At 43.6% G+C, this 24190-nt stretch overlaps 2 protein-coding genes across 3 annotated transcripts; one reads left to right on the top strand and one right to left on the bottom strand.

The window, feature by feature from the left end:
- Positions 1-1086: 1086 nt before the first annotated feature.
- On the bottom strand, positions 1087-10962 carry SCPEP1 (serine carboxypeptidase 1). The gene is made up of 13 exons (XM_075178066.1): positions 10827-10962; positions 9953-10095; positions 9460-9549; positions 8902-9057; positions 7521-7595; positions 7013-7085; positions 6144-6181; positions 5456-5584; positions 4555-4654; positions 4318-4431; positions 4096-4233; positions 3783-3943; positions 1087-1409 (listed from the first exon to the last, which is right to left on the bottom strand). Exons 1-13 carry the CDS (start codon positions 10891-10893, stop codon positions 1347-1349), a joined length of 1347 nt encoding a protein of 448 aa, XP_075034167.1. The 5' UTR covers positions 10894-10962; the 3' UTR covers positions 1087-1346.
- Positions 10963-11010: 48 nt separating this feature from the next.
- COIL (coilin) lies at positions 11011-23932 on the top strand. Of its 2 annotated transcripts, XM_075178064.1 has the most exons (7): positions 11011-11312; positions 12942-13947; positions 18737-18823; positions 19805-19852; positions 21529-21598; positions 21686-21771; positions 23625-23932. In XM_075178064.1, the coding sequence occupies exons 1-7, from the start codon at positions 11026-11028 to the stop codon at positions 23715-23717; spliced, it is 1677 nt and encodes a 558-aa protein (XP_075034165.1). In that variant the 5' UTR covers positions 11011-11025; the 3' UTR covers positions 23718-23932. The 2 variants fall into 2 exon arrangements, with proteins under 2 accessions (XP_075034165.1, XP_075034166.1); XM_075178065.1 differs by lacking the exons at positions 18737-18823; positions 19805-19852; positions 21529-21598; positions 21686-21771; positions 23625-23932 and adding an exon at positions 17032-17217.
- Positions 23933-24190: the final 258 nt, after the last annotated feature.

Raw genomic sequence — 24190 nt, 5'->3', positions numbered from 1 at the left:
CTTAACAAGGTTGCCTATAGCTTAAAAAACAGTCACTGGCATCTTTGGTGTGTTAACATATTGATACATTTGATACCCAATAAAGAAAGATTTATTATATCTATTCCCCATTAGCCCTCAGTTCTGAAATAATAATATATCCAAATTGGGAATCTTTATTTAGGTACACTTATCACATAAATATTGAGTTACTCCTCATTATATAGCTTTTAGAACCAAAAATAATCTTAAAGGGTGTTCATAGTCCTTAATATAACAACTTATCGTGGTACCAACTAAATAAATTAATAAGGGAGACAAATGGTGAATAAAGGACTGGCCTTTATGACCACACTTGTATATGATTGGATTACTATAAAACAGCAACATTCAAACAGCGAGGCAGCTGGGTAGTTTTACTACCTTTTTATCTGTATTCCATATATTATTTCAACACTCCATTATCACTTTTTTTATTAATATTTCACTATAATTGTTTTTATTGCATACAAATAAAGGATATTATTTTTAATTGTGGATAATTTATTTATAACATTAGAGTGCCCCATAAATATAATTTCTTCTCTCTCTATTGTTTTTCTCGAATGTTACAATGTTGTGTTGTTGGGTGCACCTCCCCTCATTGATAACCAGGGTATTTGAATACATGACTATATAGAAACAGAGGGGTTGTTATTCACTCTGTGCGGTGCATTTTGCTTTTTCAGACTGTACAGGATATGTCACAAAGTCCAACCCCCTCCCACTTTACAATCACTCCTTTCCTTCAGTTAAACTTTTACATTATGCTCTTAAAATACTCAGTGGTTTAGTATCATTTATGGCTTAATCATGAGAGTGAGGGAACATCACTCTTTAGTACATGTGGCAGTTTTGTGTATTGGCAACTTTGAGTTGCAATGCTTGGACTAGGATTAGAAACGCGTTTCTCCACCAACAATGTGCAACTCAAAATTCCAAACGCACCTTTTATAGAATAGACAAGGCCGTGCCCTGCTCAGGAACACCCCAAAATTTTTATTTCAATAGTCTCGCCCACGAAATGAAGTTTTGCGCTGCAACACAAAAGACGCCACACAGGTGAAATTGACATTATTTCACGCTTTATTGTTCATTGTCATTTTTAAAAAAGGTCAGTAAGTTATTCACAAAACAGGCCTCACACATTAGCATTCAACAAAAACTCATCAAAAATCATGAAAGATAATTTGCGATATATAACATACAAGTGCTACAGGCAGACATGCTCATCAGTGATTAATTCAGTGCTGATCCACAGCAAACCCGTGTGATGGCGGCGGCCATTTAATTCCCATTAGCCAGGATCCCGCTGGCTTCTTGTACCGTTACTCCTGGTTAGTGATCATCCTCAGCATTTTCAGCGATGTCTTGGGCTGGTCGGATGGCACCTGCAGAATAAGGAGAGAGGTTCTGGTGAGGATCAGACAGCCGCACGAGATTTAGAAGTAAAATGGGACTTTGTATGGACGGGCAAACTATACGTTTTAGAAAGTCTATTCAATAAGAACATGAGTTTGGTCAAAATAGTTCCCTTTGTTTTTTGCATTTGTTCCATTTCCAAACATCTTTTTATTATTTATTGCTATGCCGATTTATTATCATCATCATCATTTATTTATATAGCGCCACTGTTTCTGCAGCGCTGTACAGAGAACTCACTCACATCAGTCCCTGCCCCATTGGAGCTTACAGTCTAAATTGCCTAACATACACAGACAGACAGAGAGGGAGAGACTAGCGTCAATTTTTGATAGCAGCCAATTAACCTACTAGTAGGTTTTTGGAGTGTGGGAGGAAACCGGAGCACCCGGAGGAAACCCACCCAAACACAGGGAGAACATACAAACTCCACACAGATAAGGCCATGGTTGAGAAGTGAACTCATGACCCCAGCGCTGTGAAGCAGAAGTGCTAACCACTACGTCACCATGCTGCCAGTCTGTTATTTATTACAGTACTGTAATAATATGCCTGGTGTAGAAAATCCGCCCTCCTCAGTTCAGTCCTCCATTCCTGAACGTCACGCATGGCTCATTGGGCAGATGAACGCGGTCCTAGTCAGGGGTGTGACTGTCTACCACTCCTAGATAAAATCCGGCGGAACAGAGGAAGAGGTGAGTATGGCTAAGGCACCACTATGGCAATGTAACGGTCCTCACACCCCCAATAATGAAAAAAATAGGCCTTTTCATGTGCTGTGTCAGTGAACATATCCGACAGCATAAAGATATAGATCACAAGGCAGAAAGAATATACATATATTTGGTAAAATTTGCAGGAGGGCCTGCACAAGCCAATAAGGTGAGGAACCCTTTTAAGATGTCAATTAAACAGCTGGTCATTGAAGAATGGCATACTAAGCATGGCATGTGTGGGCGACCGATGTCACTGTGCAATAGTTGGGTTTTTAGATTATCCCATAGATTGTAAGCTTGCGGGCAGAGCATTCTTACCTCTCTGTATGTATTACCCAGCAGTGTTTTAGTACTGTGTTTGTTCCCAATTGTAAAGCACTATGGAATTTGCTGGCACTAGATAAATAAACAGTGATGCCGAATATCCATATTGAAAGTGAATCCAAAAATCATCTCTGCTCCAATACATTAGTGGGACTCCAGAATTTTAGTAAGAAGTGACGTTCATTACAATAAACTTTTGGGCTTTAAGCAGTCTGCTTAACAATTTCCTCCACAAGCTGATTAGTGATAAAGAACTACATATGATGAATGGGAACAACAATGTAGATCTGCATTTGCAATGTATAAAAGTAATGTGGACACTGCTGCCCCCTGCTGGCTCTAATGTTATGTGCTCCCTGTATGCTGCACCAAGCAGAGAGCTACAAGCACAGGCTGTAAAAAGTAGAGACAGTGCCAGCGGTAGGCTGCAGAGCAGAAAGATAGTGCCAGCGGTAGGCTGCAGAGCAGAAAGAAAGAGCCAGCGGTAGGCTGCAGAGCAGAAAGATAGTGCCAGCGGCAGGCTGCAGAGCAGAAAGATAGTGCCAGCGGTAGGCTGCAGAGCAGAAAGATAGTGCCAGCGGTAGGCTGCAGAGCAGAAAGATAGTGCCAGCGGTAGGCTGCAGAGCAGAAAGATAGTGCCAGCGGTAGGCTGCAGAGCAGAAAGATAGTGCCAGCGGTAGGCTGCAGAGCAGAAAGATAGTGCCAGCGGTAGGCTGCAGAGCAGAAAGATAGTGCCAGCGGTAGGCCGCAGAGCAGATAGTGCCAGCGGTAGGCCGCAGAGCAGAAAGATAGTGCCAGCGGTAGGCCGCAGAGCAGAAAGATAGTGCCAGCGGTAGGCCGCAGAGCAGAAAGATAGTGCCAGCGGTAGGCCGCAGAGCAGAGAGATAGTGCCAGCGGTAGGCTGCAGAGCAGAAAGATAGTGCCAGCGGTAGGCCGCAGAGCAGAGAGATAGTGCCAGCGGTAGGCTGCAGAGCAGAAAGATAGTGCCAGCGGTAGGCTGCAGAGCAGAGATGTACCACATACAGACAATGACAGGCAGGAATATTAGAGCTACAAAGACCTTGAAAGCCTATGAAGTGAAATAGGTGCCAGCTCAAAATTAGACCGGGGTTTATGAATTTTAGCTTAAATAGGTTTTCTAAGGGTGGAGGTGACCTCTGCATCAATGAAGTCCTGGAACTATAATTTTGTAGAGGATTGACAATCTGTTGTAGGAGATATGGGAATGCCAACATAAAATAGAAGGTGTACATAAGTATGTTGTATTGTTGGAAGTAAGGCATTAGGGACACCCAGACTGACCATGTGGCCTGCCTTCATGATCCAATAGAAGTTGAAGTTGTCCCAGGACTTGTAGAAGGCGGCAGTCTCTCTGGAATCTGGTAGATGCAGCGCCGTCCACTGCAAGCTCTTGAACTGGTCAAGTTTCTTCCACTTTAATTGTTTCACCCAGTTCTCCTGACCTGATAGAAAAACACGAGATACATAGAATGACTCAGTAGGATATATTTACTCTGGAAGCACTCATCGCTGGCTTCTTACAATGGACACATAATTAGTGATGACGGTGTGTGGAAAGCCCAGTTCCTGCAAGGTCCCCCCCATTCCTACTCACCCACAGTGTCCACAATGAGGTCCAGCTGTCCGTTGTACACAGTGACATTAATTCCAGCAGATAGAAGCTCATCCACGACACTAATGACTGGTTTCATGAAGTCACCGACCATGTTTTCAAACACTTGTGAGGACTGTCCTGAGCAATGGAAGAGATTACTTATCTTAAGTATGACCCTCCAAACCCACCTCTCATTATGCAGCCTGTGACCAGAACAATTACCTCCCCATGTGACCGAATCAGGGATGATCTTTAACTTTGCTCTGATTGGTCCATTCATCAGCTCATCCAAGTCATCTGTCTGCAGATGCAGGACGTGGCGCTGGTACAGCTTGGCTGGAGAGCAAGGAGACAGTATATGGAAGATGGTCCAGCTTGAGATGTTATGGGTAATTAAGGGATATTTTGCCAATTATACCACAGGGTTCTCCCACCTCATTCCCAGCCCCATTAACTCACCTAGAGATGGATTACTGAACTTCCTATTTGTCCTGAAAGTATTTTTGGCCATTAGAGAATCCTTGGTTAGAATATTGTAAAAGTTCACACCATCTGTATTCTAAAATAAAACACAAAATTAACATTTCCTGCAATCCTTTCTCAATGGGTCCTGATTCACAGATATCACCACTCCACACATGATCACATTCCAGGGGAGATTTACTGGTAACGTCAATCGCTAAGCGAGAAAGAGAGGTGGGAGAGGAAGGACATGCTGTTGTGATGATTATTTAATGTACACTATTGTTAAACATATTATATGGAACAACAGCCTATCTTGCTTTAGGTTCTAAGAGTGTTCTAAGTTCTATCAACTTAGAGCAACCGTTTTAGAACCTGAAGCAGTGTAAATATTATTCATATAAATGCAAAAAAACAAAGCAATTTGCTAATATGATAGTCAGATCTAAGGGTTCTCTTATAGACCAATTCTCACAGGCTGCAGAATACTTTTGTGAATTTGGAAATAGTAACTGCAGATTTAAAGTAAGGTTTTTTAGTAATAATTATATGGAGTAATTCTATAGAAGTATCAAGCATGGAATTCACAAATGTTAGCATTAAATTTGAAGGCAATTTAAGTTAATCCCAGTTTTAAAGAACACATCACTTTGACTATAACCATCTTAAAAATAAAAGTGTAGACATTGATTATTGACTTAAATGAAAAGTAACCATATTAACACTATTTTTGATTTAACTTTACTTTGTTAATTTAGCCCAAAGTCTGCAGGGTCCTCTATATACACTAAGAAGAGCAAGTCCCAGAAGGTGTCCAATATAATAGAGGAGGTTGACACAAGAGTGAGTACACATGACATCTGCTGGACACTGGCAGTACTGCAGGATGTCCTCTTACCTGCTCAATCACATCCTCTGTCCTGGACCACAATTCTGTGGCCTCGACAAATTGACCTTTATTGAGGGCATCCTGCACTGCATTGGCAGAGCTCTGCACCTCCTTTAACCCATGTTCATCCAGGAGTGACTAGACAATGGTTAAAAAGAAGACACGGCAGAAAATTATTACACTTCATTCACAATAAGTGAAACACTGAATATACCATTATAACAATAGAGATACATACACAGACATAGAAGGCTAGAGGACCATGCTCATTATAACTTACACTATAGAACCAACATATTCCATAACTCTATACAATATGGGGGGGGCATACTGAATATACTGTAATACCAATACAGGGACATGCAATGGTACAGAAAGTAAAGGACCCCACTCATTACAACATATCATTATTATATCAACATGTTCTGCAGCGCTGTATAATAAGGAGGGGGGGCACATTGAATATATCATTATTAAAACCATAATTACAGGGCGAGTTCACTAAAACTTATAATCTAACTCCACATCCAACATTTAGGACAACAAATTGCTTGCAAAACAGGACAACAGATACAAACAGACACATTCCTATTTTATTAGAGGAGACAAGGGCCACAGAGTTCCATAAGAGAGTCAGACAATGAAATGTGTACTATGCAGCACCAATGTAAGACACACAATACACAGATCCACTTACAATACTGTACAGGTAGGTTCCCCAGGTTAACACAGAGTCTGTAAACAGAAAAATAAAATACACTGTTGTCACCAACGCCCCCTGCAGGGAATGACGTGACTTATAAAACCCCCCTGCACTGTGCTTAGTGTCTGGCCTGCACGAGAATGTTTAAATGTGGGAAGACAGGACAGGACACCTCCCCCATCAATGTGTACCCCAGCAAGGCCTCAGTGTGTGCAAACCACCTACATAAGTCATCTACTATGCCAGTGATAGGAAACGGTTACACTTCAGGGAGCCACAAGGGCGGCCCTCTAACCTTCAAAAGGGGCCCATTAGGGCACATTACCCTTAATCTCAGTAATAAGTTAAAATAATACATTTAATCAAAGAAATAGACACCTATCTGTAATACCGTATCAGCAGGCATTTCAAACAAGTATTACACGCTATAGCAAACAAACCTGGCAATAAAGCAGGAAGATGCTGGTGGTTGCAGGTGAAGGTTCAGAGTGCTGCCTGTTGCCCATCACTGTACTAAACTCTACCGACCAATTCCCCTTATACGCTGGAATTCCCCAGTGTGTGCTACCCATCATGCTCCAGCTGCATCAGTCATACTGAGGCAGAGAGGTTGACTCCTCCCAGCCTCTTATTACTGAACTCCCCCTCCCTCCTTCCCAGCTGTCATGTGTGTCCAACCTGCAATGTTTCAGTGCATGTGCCGCACATCCCTCATCTACATCATTAACCTCCTTAGCTGCTGCCTGCTTCCAGCCTTCACCATTACATGACTTCCCTTCTCCCCTTATACAGTATGAGGTAATGCAGATCTAGAACTTAGTTTGTCATAACACCTTATTACATATTGTTCTCTGTCAACCTACCAATGGGGGAAATCCACGAGTCTCCCAGCGCTACTCCTCCAAAGTTGCACTTAATGCTCCCCGCTGTCATAGCCTACAGGTAGAGAAACACAGTTATCTCATTGGTCACAGCCATAGACCGTGAGAGAACACACAGTTACCTCATAAAGCGAGGTCTGGGACCCTAGCAGGGCTACCGAGGCCCGAGAGACACACAGGGCTACCGAGGCCAGAGAGACACACAGGGCTACCGAGGCCCGAGAGACACACAGGGCTACCGAGGCCCGAGAGACACACAGGGCTACCGAGGCCCGAGAGACACACAGGGCTACCGAGGCCCGAGAGACACACAGGGCTACCGAGGCCCGAGAGACACACAGGGCTACCGAGGCCTGAGAGACACACAGGGCTACCGAGGTCTGAGACAGACAGTTCAGAGTGTACACTGAGACCACATAACCTGAATTAGACACTTTCTCCAACCCTACAATCCCACACCCAGTCAGCTATATCATCCTAATAGTCTTACCTTGTGCAGTGCTAGGGAGATTGCAGCAGCCATTTTGCCTCCATACGATTCCGAGAATATGTAGAATGGAATTTTCTGGGGGGAGCAAATCGCACCATTAACAATTACCATGATACACTCAGCTAATAAAAGATAAACTGCACACAATCACAACGTAGACACAAACGTCCTCATCAAGTTATATTAATCTGCTCCCGTGTCCTCCGTGGCTGGATCTGAACGTGGGAGAACCCTCTCTATAACCCATATCAATACTCTCTGCAGGAAGATGTGTACCACGGTTTTACCCATTGCACAATGAGATACTTATCTTCCTGTTTGGCTAGTTGTAAAGTCAATGAGACTTCTGCTCCCCCAGGATGGAGAATGTTTGATGGCTTCTAGTAGTAAGACGATGAGCCATAATATGGAGATATGTATGACTCTCCAGCATTGGAAGGGTTAAATAAATGGACTGAGGAATCATGGAGTCTGTCTTTATTACTTATGGCACTTTAGTGTGAGTGAAACTCTCCATTACATTCCTCTGAGTGCACCTTTAAATGCACTTTTCCAACACATACACCCTGAACAGGCCCCAGTAAGAGTACTGGACGAGACCCTATCACCTCCAGCTCTGACCTTGTGCAAAGTATTGGAGTGGAAATAATATGGTGTAAAGTACAGCTAGTTCCCAATTATAAAGGCTGACTGCAGGGACTCCCTGTGGGGAACTGGGTGGGGGGAGAGGTCAAAGGAAGTGACAGCTAGAATGTTAAATATGCCAATTCCAGATCTCAGATGTGTTATACTATTATTATTATGTTTAGCAGTGGTATTAAATTTGATAATGTATTATTTGCAATCTGCCTTATTAATGAATTGTTCATTGTAGAAAGAAGTGTGAACAGTGTCTTCCCAGAAGGGGAGCAGCACCTGCAGAAAGGGAGCAGCGCCATTCTGAAATGTGATAGTTAATATAGCGGAAGTGTTGTCAAAAGGGGTTTTCCACCTTTAGAAAGGACGGATGGTTGGGGACAGAGGTTACTTTAACTCACAATATTCCCCAGGGAAGTATATATTTGTGATCTACCTCTGACCTCCATATCCAACTGTACTTGGGACCTATAATGTAAACAATTACAATTTATAACATGGTGAGGCTCATCCGGTGATACCTACCTGCTAGCAAAAAGGGAAACTACATAACGATTAAAAGGAATCCTAGGCGGACAGGAATAACGTGCTTTATAGTGATATAATATCAATGCTGGAGGACACTTCCTTTTACATGTAAACCGAATGGTAAAAATGCCATATATATATTGGAGATATAAATGTACTTAACATAAGTCTGTAATCGGGGAGGGAAGAATTTGCACAAATCACACTGGTTGCTCACCTGGAATTCTGGTTTGGACTCAAAGAATTCTTTGAGAAGAACCAACATGTCTGTAGAAATGGTATCAACATCCTTGGCGAACGCTCCACTATCTGTGGTGTAGCTGTATCCGGTCCCCACGGGATTGTCCACAAAGAGCAGATTGGCGACTTGAACCTGTAGGACAGATTGGGAGATAAGAGTGCATGAACAAGCACGAAGTAGGCTTCTGAAAAGGTTGAGTTGGGGTAGAGACTTGTAAATCTTAGGGTGTTGTGGGAACATTCACAATATAAACTATTATATTAAGTATTATATTATTAAGAGGGGCCCAAAAACATTTTCACACTACACGTTAATATTCTATATCAATGAACAATTGTTTCACACTCTACATTGTATCCCAGCTACTGTGTTTAGCTTTATACATATATAGAACAAAGATTATCTCACTCCCCCTTATATATTACGTCTCAGCCACAGTCATTGGGATCACTTTTCCACATGACTTCTAACCAAAGACCAGACATTTTATCTTTCAGAAGAACTCTAGTACTGCAGTACTGAGGAGTTACATACCCAGCTGGAATTTCTCTGCACCAGTTTAGTGTCGAGGGGACCAATCTCTGCAAAGTTACCAAACCCACAACTAGAACCTCCAGGACCACCCTGGAAAAGAAAATAGACAATGAACAATTTGCAGGTGTCAAAAAACAATGTTAAGGTAAATCAGGGTGAAAAATAAAAAGTTAAAGAGAAAGAGAATAAGAACACAGGTAATGGTGTCAGGGCTTTAAAAAGAAGGACCGGTAGAGTCGGCGGCAGAGCGGGGAGAAGGAGGAGGGCGGGTAGAGGCGACAGCAGAGCGGCGAGAAGGAGGAGAGCGGGTAGAGGCGACGGCAGAGCGGCGAGAAGGAGGATGGCCCGTAGAGGCGACAGTAGAGCAATAATAAGAGCTGATACAGATGGCAACAGACATGTAGGTATAGAGTCAAAGTGAACAACAAATATTAATTTGAAGTAAGTGCCCACATATTAGCGGAACCTTTCTGAGCCTGTGATGCCTTCATACCTGCAGCCACAATACCAGCGGCACCTCTGTGTAGTTTTTGGTGGGGTGATCGGCATAGTAGAGCCACCAGAACATGAAAGCATGACTCCTCACAGACACATAGTTCCAGTCTTCCTTCGCCTCAGTCTTCTTTATTACCCCACCTAAAACACAAAATAAAACCCATTGAGAGGATTACTAAGTAGCATTTAAACATTACTAATAAGTGGCCAGCACCTATAACAAGCAAAACAAAATTCTTAAATTTACATGAAACTGTAACGTAGTCCCTAGTCATCCTGTACTTCTAATAATTACCAGAACTAGCAATTCAGTCATTTCAACTGCTAAATAATACTAATCCTGGTGTACTGACTGACAAGAGGAAATCTGGGCTGTGAACAGGAGGGAAGTGTGGGTAACTGGGGCTCTCAGCCTGGGCTGGGGACAGGAGGAAAGTGTGGATAACTGGAGTACTCACCCTGGGCTGAGGACAGGAGAAGAGTGTGGGTGACTGGGGCACTCACCCTGAGCTGTGAACAGGAGGAGAGTGTGGGTGACTGGGGCACTCACCCTGAGCCGTGAACAGGAGGAGAGTGTGGGTGACTGGGGCACTCACCCTGGGCTGTGAACAGGTGGAGAGTGTGGGTGACTGGGACACTCACCCTGGGCTGAGGACATGGGGAGGGTGTGGGTGACTGGGGCACGCACCCTGGGCTGGGGACATGGGGAGGGTGTGGGTGACTGGAGCACGCACCCTGGGCTGGGGACATGGGGAGGGTGTGGGTGACTGGGGCACGCACCCTGGGCTGAGGACATGGGGAGGGTGTGGGTGACTGGGGCACTCACCCTGGGCTGGGGACATGGGGAGGGTGTGGGTGACTGTGGCACTCACCCTGGGCTGGGGACAAGAAGAGACTGCAGGGAGTGATAATAAGAAGAATAAGGACCAGGCTCTCCATCTCTTCTCACTAATCATGTGACTCAGTCACAAGTTCCGTCTTCCCCATTCGGGTCACATGATCACACTAAGAGCTGATCACCTGACACAGAGTCGGTATTATGCGACCTGCTGTCGGGTTCTCTTTTAGGCGATGGCGTCATCAGACCGCGTCCCACCCTTTAGTAAGATGGCGGCGGCCGCTCGTGGTGATGTACGAGTCCGGCTAATGTTCGAGTACCCGCCGCCCGCCATCCCGGAGAGCTGCATGTTCTGGATCCTGCTGGACACTCAGCGCTGCCGGGTGGTGACCGATTTAACCAGCATCATCCGCCAGCGCTTCTTCTACAGCCACCGGGGGGCGCTGTCTCTCTATGTGGATGACTGCCTGCTGCTCCCCGGGGAGAACATCCGAGTCATCCGGGATAACGACTCCATCAGGTACCCAGGGGGTCAGGTACTGCCCCAGAGAACAGCTCTGGGTCCAACACTGGCAGTCCTAGGATAACATTTCCCATAGGCGGCAATAGGCATCCCTGGAGTGGCATGAATGCCAACCCAATGGTCCTAGTTCTTCTAACAGGTCCCTAAAACCAATGCCCAATATTCAAATATAGTGTTAGAAAGTTGATTAAACCCACACAATAAAAAAAATAGTTTAATTTCAATTCAATTTATTACCCTGCCATAATCCAATGGGAACTGATGTTTTCTTTAAGTTTTTTTTTTTATTGTTTTTAATCAAAGTGAATTACCTTTAATTTGAAATCTGAAGGGGAAAGCCAAACTGAATTTTCTCCTTCTAGTACAAATGGTAATCTACTGGAAATTTACAAGAAAATATTACAATTACATTTTTGGATTGGGATTCCCTTTAGCTCCTCAGACAATCACTAGTGATTTCCTCACACTTGCTGCAATGTGATTGGTTGGTGGTAGGGAGGGTTGGAGGGACTCCCCTGCTTTGTTCACATATCAGTATAGATTAATTGAATCTCTCTTGATGTAGGAAATACAATTACTAGAGCTGTACAGCTCCATAGATGTCTATGGCCCATTCATTTCAGTGGCTTTTCTACAACATGTAAACGCCATTGAAATGAATGGGCTATAGAAATCAATAGGAAAATACAGCACAACACTTGTTAAAACGCTTGGGTAAATGCCTAGGGGTAGATTTACTAAAACTTTTAAAAAAGTGGAGATGTTGCTCATAGCAGCCCATTGGATTTACGCTATTTTCTAGAATGTACTAGATAGATGATAGCTAGAATCTGATTGGTTGCTGTGGCAACACCTCCACTTTTTTCCTTTTTTAGAAGTTGTAGTAAATCTCCCCGCTAGAGGGTATGTACACAATATGTTCCCATAGACATGAATGTACTGAAATTAAACTAGAAACGTCCCCCCCAAAACACCTACATCACAATCGTATGCAAACCAATGTGAATGCAAATATGCATTGAATAGAACTGGTTTTATTTTAACAGTTGGTCACATGCTTTGTACTTGCATAAAACCACTAGTCAGACAGTGTTTAATTGCCAGTGGGTAACAAGCCTTAATGTGGGTTTACGTGAGGATATTATTGATCCTGACAGCACATGGAGTGTGCTATTCCATAGCTACTAGATGTAGTAAATTTGTTGTTGCTGATAGTCTATTTTAATTAGCTGGAATGGATAAGGTAGCTTAGGTTGTAACAGGCACCAATAGGGCATTGTAAACATTATAATAATAAGGGCTGAGGGGAATGCTAGTTAAGTTAGGGGATACTATATTAAGGCATAGTTATAGGTAGACTTGGGGCTAGATTTACTAATCTGCGGGTTTGGAAAAGTGGAGATGTTGCCTATGGCAATGAATCAGATTCTATCTGTCATTTTGTAGAATGCACTAAATAAATGACAGCTAGAATCTGATTGGTTGCTATAGGCAACATCTCCACTTCCACAGTTAGTAAATCTAGCCCTTAGTCTTTAAACTGCAGTCTTCATCTCACTATAAATGACAGCTGTCTGACTTTGTGAATACAGTGATTGCACTGACGTGTGTTCTCCACTCTCTCAGAGTAAAGTGGGATGAAACTTATCCAGAAGAAGACGTGGACAATAGCCCAAGTAAAGCCAATCCACCTAAGAAGTCCAAAAAGAGACACAGACAGAAATCTGAAGATGAAAGTGAGGAATATACCGGCTTAAAGCACAAAAAACAGAAACGTCTGCAGAGCCTGGCCTCGGACACCGACATTGTGGAGAAAGTCAGGAAGGAAAAGAAGAAGAAAAAAAAGGTTATTTCCGATAAGAAAATTGTGCAATCTGAGCAGGTCTCTGAAAGTCCCAGGAAAAAGTCTGTTAAAGAGAATAAGAAACACAAGGAACCATCTCCAGTTAAAGAATCCAGGACAAATCTTCCTAAACCAAACTGTGAACCTCAAAACAAGAGATTGCGGCCGAGCTCCAGCAGTGACTCCTCTTTGTCTTCATCGGATAGTGACCGTGAATCCACCACAGTACTAAAGAAGCCTTTAAAAACTCAAGATAAACCCTCTTCCAATGTTTCTATAACAAAGACTCTGATCAGCTCTTCTGGGAAGACCGTGAGGAAGGAGAGTTCCTCTTCTGATTCAGACTCTAGTGAAAAAGGCAACACAAAAAAGAGCGTAAAGGAGGCAACTGTGACGCCGTTGGCCGGTACATCTGAGAAACCGCTGGAGAAGAACGTGACATCCAGCTCTGACAGCTCAGACTCTGATAACTTTGTTATCAAGAAGCCAATAGCGGTGCCACCTGTGCCAGGCGCTGTCTCACCTTGTATAACTAATGGGCACGTTGCAAAGAGTACAAATCAACAGGGGCCACTGCATAATCCCGGAGCATTGGGCCGTGGGATAGGAAGGGGACGAGGGACTGATAACATTCCTTGGAGGGGCCGTGGGTTTAGGGGCAGAGGAGACTTTAGAAACCAAGGGAGAGGCAGAGGGGACGGCAATCAATTCTTTTACAATTCTGACACACAGATGCTAAAAGAGCAGCAGTTAAATGAGCCTGCAACCAACACTTCTATTTTAATCCAGGTGAGTCCTCTATCATGCAAAAAGTGTCCACATTCTGTACCTGGCTAGTCCTGTATAATGCACCAGATGTCCACATTCTGTACCTGGCTAGTCCTGTATAATGCACCAGATGTCCACATTCTGTACCTGGCTAGTCCTGTATAATGCACCAGATGTCCACATTCTGTACCTGGCTAGTCCTGTATAATGCACCAGATGTCCACATTCTATACCTGGCTAGTCCTGTATAATGCACCAGATGTCCACATTCTGTACCTGGCTAGTCCTGTATAATGCACCAGATGTCCACATTCTGTACCTGGCTAGTCCTGTATAATGCACCAGATGTCCACTTTCTGTACTATGCGAGTCCTGTATAATGCACCAGATGTCCACATTCTGTACCTGGCTAGTCCTGTATAATGCACCAGATGTCCACATTCTGTACCTGGCTAGTCCTGTATAATGCACCAGATGTCCACATTCTGTACCTGGCTAGTCCTGTATAATGCACCAGATGTCCACATTCTGTACCTGGCTAGTCCTGTATAATGCACCAGATGTCCACATTCTGTACCTGGCTAGTCCTGTATAATGCACCAGATGTCCACATTCTGTACCTGGCTAGTCCTGTATAATGCACCAGATGTCCACATTCTGTACCTGGCTAGTCCTGTATAATGCACCAGATGTCCACATTCTATACCTGGCTAGTCCTGTATAATGCACCAGATGTCCACATTCTGTACCTGGCTAGTCCTGTATAATGCACCAGATGTCCACATTCTGTACCTGGCTAGTCCTGTATAATGCACCAGATGTCCACATTCTGTACCTGGCTAGTCCTGTATAATGCACCAGATGTCCACATTCTATACCTGGCTAGTCCTGTATAATGCACCAGATGTCCACATTCTATACCTGGCTAGTCCTGTATAATGCACCAGATGTCCACATTCTGTACCTGGCTAGTCCTGTATAATGCACCAGATGTCCACATTCTGTACCTGGCTAGTCCTGTATAATGCACCAGATGTCCACATTCTGTACCTGGCTAGTCCTGTATAATGCACCAGATGTCCACATTCTGTACCTGGCTAGTCCTGTATAATGCACCAGATGTCCACATTCTGTACCTGGCTAGTCCTGTATAATGCACCAGATGTCCACATTCTGTACCTGGCTAGTCCTGTATAATGCACCAGATGTCCACATTCTGTACCTGGCTAGTCCTGTATAATGCACCAGATGTCCACATTCTGTACCTGGCTAGTCCTGTATAATGCACCAGATGTCCACATTCTGTACCTGGCTAGTCCTGTATAATGCACCAGATGTCCACATTCTATACCTGGCTAGTCCTGTATAATGCACCAGATGTCCACATTCTGTACCTGGCTAGTCCTGTATAATGCACCAGATGTCCACATTCTGTACCTGGCTAGTCCTGTATAATGCACCAGATGTCCACATTCTGTACCTGGCTAGTCCTGTATAATGCACCAGATGTCCACATTCTATACCTGGCTAGTCCTGTATAATGCACCAGATGTCCACATTCTATACCTGGCTAGTCCTGTATAATGCACCAGATGTCCACATTCTGTACCTGGCTAGTCCTGTATAATGCACCAGATGTCCACATTCTGTACCTGGCTAGTCCTGTATAATGCACCAGATGTCCACATTCTGTACCTGGCTAGTCCTGTATAATGCACCAGATGTCCACATTCTGTACCTGGCTAGTCCTGTATAATGCACCAGATGTCCACATTCTGTACCTGGCTAGTCCTGTATAATGCACCAGATGTCCACATTCTGTACCTGGCTAGTCCTGTATAATGCACCAGATGTCCACATTCTGTACCTGGCTAGTCCTGTATAATGCACCAGATGTCCACATTCTGTACCTGGCTAGTCCTGTATAATGCACCAGATGTCCACATTCTGTACCTGGCAAGACCTGTATAGCGCGCCATGTGTCCACATTCTGTACCTGGCAAGACCTGTATAATAAGCCAGGTGTCCACATTCTGTACCAGGCTAGACCTGTATAATGCACTAGGAGTGTGTATGTAGAAAGCATGTGAGGTGTGGGTATAACAAAGCATGTGATAGCGATATAATGTTTGAATAGATGAATGGAATCAGTGACATATAGGGGAAATCTAAGTTTGGGGTCATTTTTGAGGGCTAACAATAGTACAACTGCGGAGATGTTTCAACAGCAAATTAATTGTTTCTATTTCAATCTACCAGTTTGTGTCCAATTCAGTTGCATTTGTGTGAATCACGTAATGTGGTTTAATATGCTAAAGGAATGGAGAGGGTGATTGAAGGGGCTGGGAGGTCTAGCCCCACCATTTTCCACTCAATGCAACATCATGACTTCCCCAGGAATCTAGCACACTAGAGAACATGGTAGAAAAGTATATATGGAAAAATATGTATAAAAGATGGTGGACTGCGCTGTTCTTAGTTGCTGCTGTTTTCTCTTAAAGGAACCACACAAATGTTCCCAAAATGGCAGATCTATATGTAAATTAATAAAGAGTATTCTGCGCTACTGAGTGTATTCACATATCTCCAACATTAAATATTGAATAACACTGAATCAATTTTGATACAATAATTTATATAATATAAACCATAAATAAAAAAAAATACTTATATTCAAGTGGTGAGAAGATCCATGTCACAATATAGTGGGCATTCCTTCCTTATAGACTTGTAGTGATACATGACATGTAAAGAAGTATAGAATACAACATAGTGCAACATCATTTGGGTGATATTAATAGTACAACATTGCAAGAAATATAATTACATTTTTCTTAAGAAAATTGTTTAGAGCAGGGTTTTCCAAACCCAGTCCTCAGAGCTTCCTAACAGTGCAGGTTTTCTGGATCACCTGTGGATCTGTTACAATGTGTCAGTCAGTAATGAATACACCTGTGCTCCAGCAAGGAGATATGGAAAACCTGCACTGTTAGGGAGCCCTGAGGACTGCGTTTGGGAAACCCTGGTTTAGAGGGATTATCCCTGATGCAAGATAGGAGCAATGACATTCTGATACCCTGCCTATTTCAAATTTCCTTCTTGTAGTTGCTCTCGCATAAGAATTTGGATGGTGAAGGATCAACCTATATTACACACTATAATCTTTGGAGCACTTAAGGCGAATATATATCTACTGTCTAGTAAGTAGAATCACACAGGAGAGGGGACGTGGTGGTATTAATCAGATGGATTTATACTAAACAATTTTCTAAAGAAAAATTGAATTATATTTCTTGCAATGTTGTACTATTAATATCACCCAAATGATGTTGCACTATCTTGTATTCTATACTTCTTTACATGTCATGTATCACTACAAGTCTATAAGGAAGGAATGGCCACTATATTGTGACATGGATCTTCTCACCACTTGAATATAAGTATTTTTTATTATTTATTTATGGTTTATATTATTATTTATTGTATCATTGATTCAGTGTTATTTAATGTTGGAGATATGTCAACATGATAGAAAAGATCTGTTAATTACCTTATTTGTCATGATCCTGAAATATGCATGTACAGGTTTTTTTTTGTTGAAATAAATGTGCCTGTTGGAGACAAAAAGGTTATTATTAAGTACAGTAGCTTTTCTGTCTGTCTTCTTGCTTCTAACTGTCATGTGAAACAATGGGTGGTTGTATTTCAATAACTAAAGCTGGGTACACACTACAGAATTTTTCACTAACTTTTTATGCCGATCGATTTTACATGCGATCGATGGTCCGATCGCTCAGTCCATGGACTGCATACACACTAGCCTTGTTTTAGATAAAGGGAAGAGCGGACGTCCCTTTAGCGACTTTTTACAGCCATGTTGTCGTGAGCAATGATTGCAATTTCGTCGTGGATCGGTCGGAAGTTTATACACCCTACACAGCGGAAACGAGATTGGAAGGAAAATATTTAACGGTACGACCAACCAAATGAGGCGATAATCGTCTATTTGGGCAGACTTTCGACCATTGTGTCACTACACACACTGACCCGACTTTTGAACGAGCAGTCGTATGCCGACTGGTTGAGCCGATTATTGGACAAAAACCCTGTAGTGTGTACCCAGCTTAACTGCCAGCATTGTCTGTAGCATAGGTAGTTTGAGTCAAGGATAATCGAGTTAGTAGAGATATCACCAGGAGAGAATGATGTGAAAGGGTCTTGTAGAGACACAGTGTAACCTACACAGTGATTGCAAATCAATAATACTGAGGAAAACATAAAACTTGATATTTTATTTCTGTATTTTTGGTAATGGAATGGTGTGTGAGAGATATATATATATATATATATATATATATATATATATATATATATATATATATTTTTTATAATCTAAAATATGTGTGTGGAGTTTGTATGTTCTCCCCGTGTTTTCTGCGGGTGTTCTGGTTTCCTACCACACTCCATAAAAACATACTAGTAGGTTTAAAACATGGTAGTAACTTAATTGGCTATCTAATTGACTCTAGTTTCTCTCTCTCTGTCTGTGTGTATATTCGGGGATTTAGACTATAAGCTCCAATGGGGAAGGGACTGATATGAGTGAGTTCTCTGTACAGCGCTGCGGAATTAGTGGCGCTATATAAATAAATGGTGATGATGATATATTATATATATTAGTGTGTGTGTTGTTAATCGCTTTATAAAAGCCCCTTGTATAAAAAACAACGTTGCCTGGGGCTGAGATTCCAGCAAAACAGTTGACATCAAACCAACCTCAGGAACTTTGTGTCTGTCATGTGTTTTCCAGAACCCCCCTGAAGTTCCCAGAAAGGATTACAGCACCCTCCCACTGCTTGCAGCTCCCCCGCAGGCTGGAAAGATCATTGCTTTCAAAGTAAGAAGTGATATTCACAACCACGTTCAGTTTTACATATTACCTCACTATTTATAACAGGACTTAACAAGATATATCTTAGGACACCTGAGGAACAATTTACACCAGGTCATTTCCTGGTGAGCCGATAGCAGAGAAGGCAAAGTTTGTAGGAATTGAATGTAAAATTAGGGGTGACAGTGAGAAAACGCACAGGTCCATCAGGTTTCATAAATTGTAATGGAATTCAACCAGACAAAAGCAAAACAAATCCCCCCCTCGCATAATGGTTACATCTGAGGACTTTGTCCTCTGAATGGTCCTTGGTATGAAAAATTAGACAAATCTTTGTATTGACCTAAAATATATTTATACATGCTAATTAGGTCACGTCTAAGGTGCCCTTTTACCAAAATAAAGAAAGCTAAGTTGTGTAATCTCTGTTTATAATTTAGCCCTTCCATCCCCTTTATTAATAAGGTTGCTTGCCTCTGATCCATCTCGAGTTCTCGTATGTGGTGCCCACATCAGTGCTCTGTATCCAAGGTGTGGTCCATCTAGTCACTTATACAATGTAATACTACGTTTAAACCTCTTTAATGTGTTCCTTTGTTTTTATGCATCCCAGATTATATACATTGTTGCAGTCGCTGCCTGACACTCCGTGCTGCTACTCTGCTTTCTGTCTGCTGGTATTAAGTCCTTTTCCCTCTGTTTTCTCCAATACCTCCATTTAACATGGAATAAGCATAGTTATTACTACAGCCTAGTTCCATATATCTAGATTACATTTCATTTGCCATATTACAGCTCAGTTTTCCATTTCCTCTAACTCTTAATGTAGCAAGTTATGATCCTGCTGTGTTAACTACCCTTCATAGCTTAGTATCATCTGCAAATATGAACATTTTATTCTAAGTATAAAATACAAAACCCAATATTGATCTATAACTTTACAACTCTACAATATTTTATATCAATGATATTCCATATTACTTACAGCTGCTTGAATTAACTGAGAACTACACACCTGAGGTCTCCGATTACAAGGTAATGATTTCTAGATTGTATCTGTGTACATTTCTTTCCACCGTTCCACTTACTTGGTTAATCTATGGTGATCTGTATCCTGTTCCCCCCCCCCCCCCCCCCTCCCCATTTAATTAAAGGGATAGTCTGTACACCTTCTCTTGCCTGATCGCTGGGGTAACACCACTGTGCTCCGCCCTCTCCGGGCCTGATCGCTGGGGTAACGCCACTGTGCTCCGCCCTCTCCGGGCCTGATCGCTGGGGTAACGCCACTGTGCTCCTCCCTCTCCGGGCCTGATCGCTGGGGTAACGCCACTGGGCTCCGCCCTCTCCGGGCCTGATCGCTGGGGTAACGCCACTGTGCTCCGCCCTCTCCGGGCCTGATCGCTGGGGTAACGCCACTGTGCTCCGCCCTCTCCGGGCCTGATCGCTGGGGCAACGCCACTGGGCTCCGCCCTCTCCGGGCCTGATCGCTGGGGCAACGCCACTGGGCTCCGCCCTCTCCGGGCCTGATCGCTGGGGCAACGCCACTGGGCTCCGCCCTCTCCGGGCCTGATCGCTGGGGCAACGCCACTGGGCTCCTCCCTCTCCGGGCCTGATCGCTGGGGCAACGCCACTGGGCTCCGCCCTCTCCGGGCCTGATCGCTGGGGCAACGCCACTGGGCTCCGCCCTCTCCGGGCCTGATCGCTGGGGCAACGCCACTGGGCTCCGCCCTCTCCGGGCCTGATCGCTGGGGCAACGCCACTGGGCTCCGCCCTCTCCGGGCCTGATCGCTGGGGCAACGCCACTGGGCTCCTCCCTCTCCGGGCCTGATCGCTGGGGCAACGCCACTGGGCTCCGCCCTCTCCGGGCCTGATCGCTGGGGTAACGCCACTGAGCTCCGCCCTCTCCGGGCCTGATCGCTGGGGTAACGCCACTGTGCTCCGCCCTCTCCGGGCCTGATCGCTGGGGTAACGCCACTGTGCTCCGCCCTCTCCGGGCCTGATCGCTGGGGTAACGCCACTGGGCTCCGCCCTCTCCGGGCCTGATCGCTGGGGTAACGCCACTGGGCTCCGCCCTCTCCGGGCCTGATCGCTGGGGTAACGCCACTGGGCTCCGCCCTCTCCGGGCCTGATCGCTGGGGCAACGCCACTGGGCTCCGCCCTCTCCGGGCCTGATCGCTGGGGCAACGCCACTGGGCTCCGCCCTCTCCGGGCCTGATCGCTGGGGCAACGCCACTGGGCTCCGCCCTCTCCGGGCCTGATCGCTGGGGCAACGCCACTGGGCTCCGCCCTCTCCGGGCCTGATCGCTGGGGCAACGCCACTGGGCTCCGCCCTCTCCGGGCCTGATCGCTGGGGCAACGCCACTGGGCTCCGCCCTCTCCGGGCCTGATCGCTGGGGCAACGCCACTGGGCTCCGCCCTCTCCGGGCCTGATCGCTGGGGCAACGCCACTGGGCTCCGCCCTCTCCGGGCCTGATCGCTGGGGCAACGCCACTGGGCTCCGCCCTCTCCGGGCCTGATCGCTGGGGCAACGCCACTGGGCTCCGCCCTCTCCGGGCCTGATCGCTGGGGTAGTTATTTTTTTTATATATATATCTGTGGGGAATTTTCCAAATAAGGGTAAATAGCACAGTACATCAAGGATGTTATGTCTTTGTGAACGACAGTCTCTTATCTTGAATAGTAAATCATTTGTATTTTTTATGTTTACACAGGAGGGTCGGATTCTGAATTACGATCCTGTCTCTCAGCAGCTGGAGGTGGAAATTCTGTCGCATCTGAAAAGTGGGTACAAGAAACGCAGAATATTCTGGTAGAATGTACTAAACAAAGAACAACAAGTTACATCTGAATGTGTTTTTCTTATAACAGAGAAAGAGCCGGGTAAATTTGACCTTGTCTATGAGTGTGCAGATGGGACAGACATTGTGGAATATGCGGTACCCCAAGATTATAAGGTAGAGAACACCTTTCCTTTTATACATAAAAATACAAAACAATAATTACAGATCTGATGCAAGTATGAAAGGAGCAAATAGCGATTATAGAAACTCTGCTATATTCACTAAACTGCGGGTTTGAAAAAGTGTAGATGTTGTCTGTAGCAACCAATCTAATTCTAGTTATCATTTATTTAGTACATGCTACAAAATTACACTTAGAATCTGGTTGCTATAGGCAACATCTCCACTTTTTCAAACCCGCAGTTTAGTAAATATGCCCCTCAGTCTTTCACATTTGTGGCGAATTTAATTAATTGCTAGCACCATATATGAATCATTGATATGACATCTCATTTACGATTCTAAAATGTGCAGCCATTGTTAAAGCACCCTGCTTCTGAAATCGTGCTTTCTATTTTCCATAACCCTCTATTTCAGGGTTAGTGGCCTCTTCATCCTTGCTGTGTCAGAAATGTAAATGGTTGCACTAAATGGATATATACAGTTATATACAATTTGACCCTTGTCAAATTCCAAGTTTCACTGAATCTCTGTTCTAAAAAGCGTTACCACAATCTCCTGCAAACTTAAACACAACATAGTTCTGCACCTTTTAATATATGTATTTGCTTAATTTAACAGGTTGAAAAAACAAATCTGTAAATGTGGGTTGTGCAGGTTTGGGCACCTGTCCAGTCAACAGATTAATAATTAAAACCATCCATAACATATCTATGTAGTGGAAACCGTTAGACTATCGCTATATCCATTCTTATGGATTGTTTAGGCAATTTTAATTATTATTATTATTATTATTATTATTATTATTATTATTATTATTATTATTATTATTATAATAATATCAGTATATAGTTTGTATAACTTTCTGCGCTCAGGTTTTATCTATGTAGTTTGGGTTATAGGTGCTCCATATTTGAAGAAAAAAACCACATTGCTAACTGTTAAGCATATTGGGTGGATCTTTGGATCTACTATGCTCTGCTACTGTGCATAGCCAGCGGTACAGGAAATATTGTCCGGGTAGAAAAGCTAAAAGCTAATGTCGGTGAAGAAAGTGAAGTTGAAAAACAGGTTGGGTATTTTCGCAAGACAGTGATCCAGAACAGGAATGAAAGATTGAGGTTTTGGAATATTATTGTAACTCTGGATAAATTTAAAACATACAATACATGCAAGAATATATATGGATATCTCTGAGCTAGGAGAGTTTTGCTGGGAAAAATTAAGTAAGAATAGAAAGAGGCTCCTAGCTGGCTACAAGAATCATTTGTGATCTAGGATTTCTGCCTAAGAAAGTCTAAATACTGTGCCTGAACTTTTGCACATGCCATATTCATCATCATCACCATTTATTTATATAGCGCCACTGATTCCGCAGCGCTGTACAGAGAACTCACTCACATCAGTCCCTGTCCCATTGGAGCTTAGTCTGAATCCCCTAACACACACACACACACACATCAATATTGATAGCAGCCAATTAACCTACTAGTATGTTTTTGGATTGTGGGAGAAAACCGGAGCACCCGGAGGAAACCCACGCAAACACAGGGCGCACATACAAACTCCACACAGATAAGGCCATGGTCAGGAATTGAACTCATGACCCAGTGCTGTAAGGCAGAAGTGCTAACCACTTAGCCACCGTGCTGCCCTATTCACTGATTTAATTATTATTTTTTTCCAATCTAGTGAATCCAGCAAATAGTAATTGTGCAGAGGTGCTTAGAGAGTCAGTGGAAAAATGTAATTTGAGTACGAGAGCTAAAACTTCTGCATACAACTATCTGTATGAATGTGTATAATAGGCACATAGGCTATATGTATATGTCTGTATCTCTCTACAGATAACTCAAGCCTGGAGCTCTCTGATTGAACCCCGACTGGTTATGGAAAATGGACCAGAAAGAAATTTACCACAGCCGGCAACAGTCATATGAAACACTGCCTGTGTTGGAACGTTTTTTGTTTTTTTTTCAACATGGGTTTAATTTGTTTTTAGATCTCTCCCAATGGGAGATAAACATCTTTTTTCCTTGGATGTTATATTAATCTGGAGTCCACAGAACTAATTGTGTTCTCCTGGGGATATTCCCTGTGTGGAAATTGCTGTTTTTATGTTATGAAATGTAATTAAAAATGTTTTCTGACATTATATGTGCACCTGAATTCCAGTATCGATTTCTTAAACATTTCCAGTCACTCATTGGCACATAATGGAAGCGAAGCCTTCACTAGTGGAGGATGCTGGGAGTTGTTAATAAAAGTGCCACCTTTCTTTATTGCATTAACAAAGGGGAGCAATACACAAAAAATATGTAACACCCTCTCACGCCAATCTAGAATGGGGTATTGCTGAAATGCTGTTTGTAGTACTCCTCTCTCAGTTCAGGTTATCAGAGGGAAAGGTGAT

The sequence above is a fragment of the Mixophyes fleayi genome, chromosome 6, assembly GCF_038048845.1.
Source record: "Mixophyes fleayi isolate aMixFle1 chromosome 6, aMixFle1.hap1, whole genome shotgun sequence".
Classification (NCBI taxonomy): domain Eukaryota; kingdom Metazoa; phylum Chordata; class Amphibia; order Anura; family Limnodynastidae; genus Mixophyes; species Mixophyes fleayi.
Note: the sequence above shows the minus strand (reverse complement) of the source record. Positions and strands in the feature narration are given on the sequence as shown.

Bases quoted from the DNA above. Each gene is read 5' to 3' on its own strand.
- COIL (XM_075178064.1), top strand. From the start codon at position 11,026: ATGGCGTCATCAGACCGCGTCCCACCCTTTAGTAAGATGGCGGCGGCC. The intron at 13,948-18,736 runs GTGAGTCCTCTA...TGTGTTTTCCAG, and splicing joins ACACTTCTATTTTAATCCAG to AACCCCCCTGAAGTTCCCAG. The intron at 21,772-23,624 runs GTAGAGAACACC...ATCTCTCTACAG, and splicing joins CGGTACCCCAAGATTATAAG to ATAACTCAAGCCTGGAGCTC.
- SCPEP1 (XM_075178066.1), bottom strand. From the start codon at position 10,893: ATGGAGAGCCTGGTCCTTATTCTTCTTATTATCACTCCCTGCAGTCTC. The intron at 9,058-9,459 runs GTATGTAACTCC...TCTGTCCTACAG, and splicing joins TGCAGAGAAATTCCAGCTGG to GTTCAAGTCGCCAATCTGCT. The intron at 3,944-4,095 runs GTGAGTAGGAAT...TTTTTCTATCAG, and splicing joins CCTCATTGTGGACACTGTGG to GTCAGGAGAACTGGGTGAAA.